At 37.4% G+C, this 9731-nt stretch overlaps 1 protein-coding gene across 4 annotated transcripts in view; it reads right to left on the bottom strand.

The window, feature by feature from the left end:
* Positions 1–639: 639 nt before the first annotated feature.
* The window catches only part of LOC135205757 (tRNA (cytosine(38)-C(5))-methyltransferase-like), a 71534-nt gene continuing 62442 nt past the window's right edge, over positions 640–9731 (bottom strand). For all 4 annotated transcript variants that reach the window (XM_064236884.1, XM_064236885.1, XM_064236886.1 and 1 more), the window contains 2 exons: positions 1690–1797; positions 640–1571 (listed from right to left, as the gene is read on the bottom strand). In XM_064236884.1, the coding sequence (XP_064092954.1) occupies positions 945–1571; positions 1690–1797 (735 nt within the window). In that variant the 3' untranslated portion in view covers positions 640–944. The remainder of the gene's footprint in view (positions 1572–1689; positions 1798–9731) is intronic.

The raw sequence follows: 9731 nt of genomic DNA, 5'->3' as shown, positions 1-9731 counted from the left end.
CAACCCTTTGTGGGGCCTCTTTTACAAACAAACATAAATTTTACCATATGTTTTTTCTAATAAATAATTTGATTTTATTTTGTAAAATTATAATTATAGCTCACACAATATCAAAACAGATAAGAAATAAAATCAGTAATAAATTCTTAGCATATTTGTTGAAAATTATTTACGTACATTTATCGAGAACTTAGATTCAGTAAAAATTTTTCTATTTGTACGTACGTTTTTTCTAATATTTCTTTGCACTTTTCTTTGAAAAATTACATTTACAACTAACATACTGTCGTAAAAGAAGAGAACAAAAACCAACAGCAACCCCTTGGTATATTTATGAGCTAATTTGCAAAAGGAGGTTATGTGAGACAAAAATGCAGTACATTCTCCCTTCAAGTCAGAAGAAGCAGAACTAATGTCCTGAAATGCCCAACTCGTGAGATTAGCCAGTGTAAAAGTGGCCATTATTGAATTTATGGGTTATAAAAGTATTGGCACACTCTTTCCCACCCGATTCCATCCAAATCGATGGCGCGTAATAGTTTATCTACAGGATCAATCTGTCCACCACCCCTAAGCTATTTTTACTACTCCGAAGGAGCAATCCATCCATTAAGGGTTGAAAAAAAAAAAACAGGTATAAACATTTCAAGTGTGTTTTTCTTAGTTTTAATTAACAAAATAGGCAGTTTTAAGCATTTTATAGGGGTTCCAACTATTTGTGGAGGGGGGGGGGGGGGTCTGGTATGCATCCCCCCACGAATACAGGGAGGAACACTGTAAATAGGAGTTTTAGCCTCATCTGACCGGGTAACCCATCAAGATAGACAAAACCAAATGTCCCGAATATTATCATCAGTTAATTTAACCTTCCAATAATTAGACCCATGAAATAAGTGGTAAAAACAAAAATTTACTATTATCTATTTTTACATTTCAGCATCCTGTCATCTTTCACATAATATAAGCAATAGAGATGTCACAACTAGAATGTTAATACTATTACCAAGAACTCTGTATTTTTGTTTCACAGTTAGTGATGGAGGAAATGAAAACCACTTTGGAAAGCACATTAGTCTTAAAATTTCATTGGCTGTGAAATATCTGAACTTTAACTGTTTTAGAAGATCAAGTCTCTCTGGATCACCTAACTCTAATCTTGACAGCCTATTGTAAACTGCATCCACATCAAGATCACTGTTTCCTTTGATAACAGAACCAGTACCTTCAACATAATGACCGTAACCTTTGGTGAAGCAACAACTTCTCTTGGATTCTTTATCAACAATATCTAGTATCATACAGTACTTACTTAATACCTTGTCTTTTAATAAATAAGGTTCCAAATTTATGTCACTTTCCATGAATGAGCTCAGAGAGAGTGAAAGATCAGAGTATGACTTTCCTGGCTGATGCAATTCATTATGTATATTTCCATGGAAGTTACGAAGAAGATTTTGAAGAGAATCAATAACAGGCTTTCCACAATTTGCACAAATCTCCCTCGCATCACTTAATACAGGAGCCTGGATGTCCCTTCTGATGCATAAACATGCTGTTAGCTCTTCCTTAATCTGAAAACATTAGCAGTACATTAATAAAATCATGAGAATGAAAGGCTGTCCCAATTCTTACCATATCTAGGTTTTACCAACTCTTTACAACAAGGAAATAAAAAAAGGAATACAATACCTCATCTGAGACATCTAAACAGAAAGGGTAGAGCTGCTGTTTGGCTAGAAGGTAATACCTCAAACGCGAATTTGGAATCCCAAACTCTGTTGGTGATAACAGGAACTCCTGTAAGTAATAAAATGACAAATTTGTAACTAATTTGTATTTTTCATAACTAACAAACCTGAGGTCTTAACATTAGGATTTACTAGCGCCAAGCTGGAAACCGGTAGAATTAAAATTAAACTTGTGAGATCCAGGGACTATTTGCATCTATACCAGGTCACGGGGCATGTATTACCCAGAATGCCCTCGGCATCCCGTGACTCACCAGTTACACTTTAATCCAGTTTAGACTGCTAGAGGGGTGGTTCGAGGTGGGCCTTTCACTGTTAAGACCTCAGGTTTGTTAGTTATGAAAAATACAAATTAGTTACAAATTTGTCATTTGTTCATATACGAAACAAACCTTCGGTCTTAATATTAGGATATACTTACTTATTGGAGGGAAGTAAGTCTCTTTAACTGACTGGGAGTTTGCCACCTTTATCCATTTCCAAATATTAGGAGTATTCCATGAGAATGGACTATAAACCCTTGAACCAAAGATATAAGAGAATCTATTGGTTTCCCTCACCGGGTGCTGGTACCATGCCATGGTTTATAAACTATGGAAAATAGAGAACCTAACATACTCATAAACCACTCTTGTCCCTTGTATCTGGATCTACTATCACCCCTCTCTTCCCTATTACCGAGAGGAGTGTGTTGCTACTGAAAAGTATACTATACTCTAAAATAACTTTACAGTATGGCTGACCACCTCACCTGCATCTATTCCGTTCCAGCTTATGATGGTACTCTCCTTCATACTGCCCGTAGGTAAAGGAGTAGAAAGAAAGTAGTAAAGAAAAAAGACCAGTCATCCCATTCATTCTACTTTCATACCTTCATCTTAGACTAGACACAAACTGACCCGCTAGGGGTACTGGATGGGCAGCCACCACTGGACCCAAGGAAAAAGTGTCCAAGGATCTATGGGCAATGTCTTTTAAATAAAAGGAAGTGAAAGTTGTTTGGCGTTTCCAAACACCAGCTTTCAGAATTCTCTCTACAGACATTCTTCTTGAATGCCAAAGAAGCACTCAAGCCTCTGATGTCATGAGCTCTAGCCCTCTCCTGGCTATTTGACCTCCTGTCTTCTGTCATATAGGTATTCCTGATCATTTCTCTTAGCCAAAATGATATTGTATTCCTGGACACTTCCCTTTTGTTCCGTCCCATATACAGGCGACCCTCGGTTAGCGGCAGGGGTTCCGTTCCTGGCCACCGACGCCAAGCGATTTTCGACGCAGAGCGATTTTAAAGCCTACAGCCGCCGCACACCTCCTTTCGAAACTCTAGACCAGTCAAAGGCGCCGTAATCCCACAACGGCGCAATAAGTAAAATTATATTTATGCAGTATAGTACTATAGAATTTACTGTACAGTACATGTGGGTGTCTAGAGTATGTAAAGATATAATAAAGTTTATACAGTGTACAGGTAGCTGTAGTGTTCAGGTTACGATCATTAGTCTTACGATAGTTCGATTTTATGAGAGATCAAATTACAATGGCCTGACTTTATCCATCTTCTAGTTACATAAGTTCAATAACAGCAAAAGAGAATTATGAAAGTATGGTTTTAACGTTATACTCGTTACGTGAACGTGTACAGCCATGAACAACCGAACGAGAAACGACTTTTTTTTTTTTTTTTTTTTAAGTACAACCGAACTGGATAACATCTTTTTGGCTTGTATTTCGATCATTGTACTACAGTGCAACATTACCGTATTTGTTATAAATGGCGTTATGTATAGAATAGAACTGAGATATCTTAATGTAATAACTTTATTCGCTATAGATCAGAGATCAATATAGATTAAAGATCAATCGGGAAATATACCGTTAAATTTAAACCTGGTTATAACTGAAGCTGAGAAAACTGTTCAAGCTGCTAATGACTATTATCGTACATCGGCAACAAGGATAAAACTGCAGTAAACGTCTGCCATCACACACAACTGTAGATAAAATTGGGATAAAATCATTTTAATCAAAACTACTGTGCTTGAAAGAACACATTTTACTGTTGGTTTCACGCCGAAATAATAAGATAAATAACGTAAAGTTCGTATTACGATGATATAAAGGATTACGTATTGCGAACGGAATCACATAATTTTTTACGCAACTAAACATGCCGCCAACGTAATCTGTTTAACGAAAAAAAAGTAGTTCACATTCACAACGAGACATATTCAATAAATATTTCCACCTAAAAACACGCTGTATAAGGAAAAATAACTTTGTCTCATATAAGTCAAGTATATAGATATTCGTTTATGCTACTAACTAGAAGCATTCGCTCAGAATTACGTTATGGTGAAACAGACTCGTATTCATCAGCTGATTTCAAACCACAACATTGGCCGCTCCGCGGAATACGGGCTTAAGTTTGCCGTAGTATTTTAAAATACAATAATATGAGAATACATACAATATCCTTGGATACAGTGAAATAATGTATAACTTTTTAAAGGATTTATGGAAAAGATGCATAATTAATAAAATAACACAATGCATTTTTCGGAACTGGCGGAGAAGAACGAACATGAAAAACCATCCCCGGACGACGTGGAGCGTAGTTACAAAGGCTGCCTTAATTTGTATCTTATTTCTGTACAAAAATGAAAATACCTTTACGCAATATATTTTCATAGCACATTTTAAAACATAAAAGCATAAAACATTTGAAAAATCGACCATCGATCGCTAAATTTGCACATTTTTTTTTTTCTTTTTAACTCGATATTTTCGGAAGAGAGGCAGACGGCGGCATACAAGAACGAAAATTGAAAAAAACATCGTAGTCGATAACTTGAAGGGGAGTTTCAAAAGCTGCCTTTTTATCATATTTCTGCACAGAAATAAAAATACCCTATTCGTAATACATTTTCATAATCATTTTAAACATAAAAGCATAAACATTTATAAAATCGACACATCGATCGCTAATTTGCACTTTTTTTAAATCGATATTTTCGGAAGAGCGGCAGGCGGCGGCTTACAAGAAAGAACATGAAAAAACATCGTATTTGATAACGTGAAGGGCAGTTTCAAAAGCTGCCTTTGTATCATATTTCTGTACAGAAATAAAAATGCCTTTCACGTAATACATTTTCATACACATTTTAAACAAAAGCATGAACAATTATGAATCGACACATCCATAGCTAAATTTGCACTTATGGAACTATATTTTCGGCATAGAACAGCGTCAGAGGCATATATTTTACCCTAATACCTACGTAATAACTCTCCATAAAATTTGTTAACCCTTAAACGCCGAAGCGGTAAAAATCAAAAACTCCCCCGAATTCCGGAGCCGGTTTTGAGTGAGCGCGGAAGCGGAAAAAATAATTTTTTCAAAAAATCACAGCGCGCTTAGTTTTGAAGATTAAGAGTTCATTTTTGGCTCCTTTTTTGTCATTGCCTGATATTTAGTATGCAATCATCAGAAATGAAAAATAATATCATTATCATATGTAAATAATGCGATATATGGTAGCGAAAAAAAAAAAATTCATACATAATTGTATTAAAATCACGCTGTGCAAAAAACAAAACGGTAAAAAGCTAACGAGTTTCTTTTTTTTCGTTGTATTGTACACTAAATTGCAATCATTTTGATATATAATACATTGTAAAACAATAAAAGCAACACCGGAAAAATATTATCACAAAATTATGTACGAATTCGTAAGGCGCAGACGTAAAAAATTGTTTTTTTAAAAAATTCACCATAAATCTAAATATTGTTCTAGAAACTTCCAATTTGTTTCAAAATGAATACAAATGATTGAATATTATGATACTGTAAAGAGTTTTAGCTTACAATTGCGTTTTTTCGACCATTTCGGTAGAGTCAAAGTTGACCGAACGTGGTTTTTTTTCTATTTACTGTGATTTTATATGCAAATATTTCGAAAATGAGAAAAAAGCTACAACCTTCAAAAATATTTTCCTTTATTTTACATGAAATTGCGCACATTTTCATATATAAAACTCTATGAAAGGCCTAATATGAAACGGAGCAAATTTTCCAAGAATTCGATGTACGCAATTCGAGATTTATGGCGGAGAATCCGCGCGCGGAGGGAAGGAAAGTTTTTTTCATAAATTCACCATAAATCGAAATATTGTGCTAGAGACTTCAAATTTGTTGCAAAATGAAGGTAAATGATTGAATATTACTAAAATATAGAGTTTTAGCTTACAAATGCGTTTTTCGACCATTTCGGTAGAGTCAAAGTTGACCGAACGTGGTTTTTTTTTTATTTATCGTAATTTATATGCAAATATTTCGAAAATGAGAAAAGCTACAACCTTCAATTATTTTTCGTTGTATTCTACATGAAATTGCGCACATTTTCATATATAAACTTTATGTAACGGCTAATTTAAATGGTGCAAAATCATTACCACAATCGCACTATGATTTTTTCGGAAGAGTTACCGCACGGACGTAAGGAAAATGTTATTTTTTTCATAATTCACCATAAATAGAAATATTGTGCTAGAGACTTCCAATTTGTTACAAAATGAAGATAAATGATTGAATATTACTAAAATATAAGAGTTTTAGCTTACAATTGCGTTTTTCGACCATTTCGGTAGAGTCAAAATTGACCAAAGGTTGAAAATTTGTCACTTATCATTTTTTATATGAAAATATTTCAAAACTGATAAAAGCTACAACCATGGGTTGTTTTTTAGTTATTGTGCATGAAATTGCGCACATTTCTATATATAAAACTTTATGTAATGGCTAATTTTAAAAGGTGCAAACATTACCAGAATCGCATGTATGATTTTTTTTCGGAAGAGTTACCGCGCGGACGTAAGGAAAAAGTTTTTTCATAAATTCACCATAAATCGAAATATTGTGCTAGAGACTTCCAATTTGTTGCAAAATTAAGGTAAATAGTTGAATATTACTACAATATAAGCGTTTTAGCTTACAATTGCGTTTTTTCGACCATTTCGGTAGAGTCAAAGTTGACCAAAGGTTGAAATTTTGGCACTTATCGTTATTTATATGGAAATATTTCAAAACTGATAAAAGTTACAATCATGAGTATTTTTTTGTTGTATTCTAAATAAAATTGCACACATTTTCATATATAATACTTCATGTAACGGATAATTTAAAACGGTGCAAAAATTATGTCAAAGTGACGAAATAATTTTTGAGATTTGTCACTGATACTTTTTAGTGTGATAAGAAAGAAATTCGCGCTTGCGCGCCTGCGTAACGATTGTAAACAAAACAACGCCTTGATCCGTGAACTCCCAGCATCCCCCAAGGCGCGTGATACAAAAGTTTTCGGCTGGTAGGCCTATAAGTATTTTTCCGCAAATTTAAAAAAAAACTTTTTTGAGCCGACGTATGGTACGTCCATTCGGAAATCGGGGGAGATTTTGACTCGACGTTTAATACGTCCATTCGGCGTTTAAGGGTTAATATAATTTGCATAACCTTTATGGTCTGAATGGCATTTCTACATATGTATGAACTCGTTAGACAACGGCGCTAGCGGCGCTGTTAACTGAAATTTGTGCCGTAAAGATACCTTTAAAATGCCTTATTTTTTTAATGAATATTTTTGACGATCGCCGTAAAACTGATTCGCCGTTGAGTGATTGCACCGTTAACCGCGGGCCGCCTGTACTTACGAACAACCTCCGGCACCCCAGCCTGAGGTCCCTTGTCCTTCTTAAGTACTCTCTTATTACCCTGACGGGACACAGAAGCATCTCTTCTTTGTCATTGTCTACGAATTCTGCCAGAGAAGGTATGGTAAAGGAGTCGAATCTGCCGTCCACTATTGATGGGTTTTGAGTTTTGGCCACGAATTCTGGAACAAACTCGAATACCATTGACTTCCAACCTTTCGAATGCTTTACGATATATGACAGGCCATGTAGTTCCCCAACCCTTTTGGTTAAAGCTAAGGCCAATAAGAAGACTGTCATCAGGGTCAGGCTCCTATCTGTGGACTGCCTTAGTGGTTTGTAGGGGTGTTTTGTCAGACTACTCAGTACCATGGTCAAATCCCAATCTGGGGGGGCTTTTAGTTCCTTTGGCGAACATGACTGCTCAAAACTCTTCATCAACATGGCCAACTCCCATGAAGACGAAATGTCCACACCTTCCATGCATAAGACCGAGGCTAGAGCAGCCCTGTACCCCTTCACAACAGATACAGACATATGCCTTTCTGTCCTGAGATATATCAGAAAGTCTGCTAATTGCTGAATAGTGGTACCGAGTGGAGACAAGTTCCCTCTACGACACTTATCACAGTGCTGACCATTTTCCTTGGTATACTGCTGCAGATGACTTTCTGATATTTCCTGCCATCTGCATTGCTGCTTTTTGCAAAAACCCTCTCGCTCGGAGGAGATACTTGACAGTCTCTACCCGTGAAGTCATAGGGACTGCATCGACTGGTGGTACCTCTCATGTGCGGCTGACATAGTAGGTTGTTCCATGGGGGTAACTCTCTCGGCACGTCTATTAGGAGTGCCAAGACGTCCGGAAACCATTCTGCCTTCGGCCTTAAAGGAGCTACCAGAGTCATTCTGAGGTTCTGAGACCGCATTACCCTGTTCAGAACCTGACAGATTAAACAAAATGGAGGAAATGCGTAAACGCCAGATTGTCCCATGGGTGTTGTAGCGCATCTTCTGCTACTGCCTCTACGTCTGGGACTACCGAACAATACACTTCCAACTTTTTGTTGTACCTGGTTGTGAATAGGTCTATGATCGGCCTTTCCCACAACATGAGCATCCTGTCCACTACCTGTTGGTGCAAGGACCACTCCATTCCCAGGATCTGATGTCTACTAGGTTTTCTACAGCCCACTGATGAAGTTGAACTGCCATCACATGTAACTGCCGAGAAACTAGGCCTCCTTGTTTGTTTATGTAAGCTACTACTGTGGTGTTGTCTGACATCAATACCACTGATTACCCCTTCACCCTCTCCCCGAATTCCTGTAGTGCTAGAAACACCGCTTTTAACTCCAGCACATTTATATGGAGTTCTCTGTCCTCGCCACTCCATTTTGCTGAAACCATCAGCTCCTCCATATGGACTCCCCAACCTTCTAATGACACATCTGAGAACAGCAAGAGATCTGGGGAGGGTTGCTGAAGGGGAACACCCACTGTCAGATTGTTGTCCTTCACCCACCACAGCAAGTCTTTCCTCACTTCTGCCGACAAGGGAATTTGCTCGTACAGGTGATCTACTACTGGTGACCAAAACTCCTTCATCCTCCATTGTAGAGATCGAAGGCGTAGCCTCCCTTGTGGTACTAGCTTCTCTAATGAAGTTAGAATTCCCAGTACTACCTGCCACTGTCTTGCTGGCTGTGTTTGTTTTTCCAGAAAGGCATTCACCACCTGTTTGCATTTCTCTACTCTCTGGTCTGTCGGGAATACTTAGGCTTTTATTGTGTCTATAACCATTCCCAGATACACCAGCCGTTGACTTGGATCCAACTGTGACTTTTCCTGATTTATCACAATACCTAAGCTGTGACAAAACTGCAAAAGGGTCGCCCTGTCCCGGAGTAATTTCTCTCTGGACTTTGCTATCACCAGCCAATCATCTAGATATCTTATTAGCCTGATTCCCTGAGCATGCGCCCATGTCGACACGAGAGTGAACACTTGTAAAAACTTGAGGAGACGTTGTCAATCCGAAGCACAGGACTTTGAACTCAAAAACTTTCTCTGCAAGACTGAAGCGGAGAAATTTCCTGGAAGACTGATGGACTGGGATCTGAAAGTATGCATCCTTCAAGTCGACTGTCAGCATAAAGTCCTTGATCCTGACTGCTTGTAGAACTGTCTTTGGAGTTTCCATTTTGAATCTGGTTTTCCTTATAAACAGATTCAATGTTGACAGGTCTATTACTGTCCTCCAGTCCCCGTTGGCTT

This window comes from Macrobrachium nipponense, chromosome 24, assembly GCF_015104395.2.
Source record: "Macrobrachium nipponense isolate FS-2020 chromosome 24, ASM1510439v2, whole genome shotgun sequence".
NCBI lineage: Eukaryota > Metazoa > Arthropoda > Malacostraca > Decapoda > Palaemonidae > Macrobrachium > Macrobrachium nipponense.
Note: the sequence above shows the minus strand (reverse complement) of the source record. Positions and strands in the feature narration are given on the sequence as shown.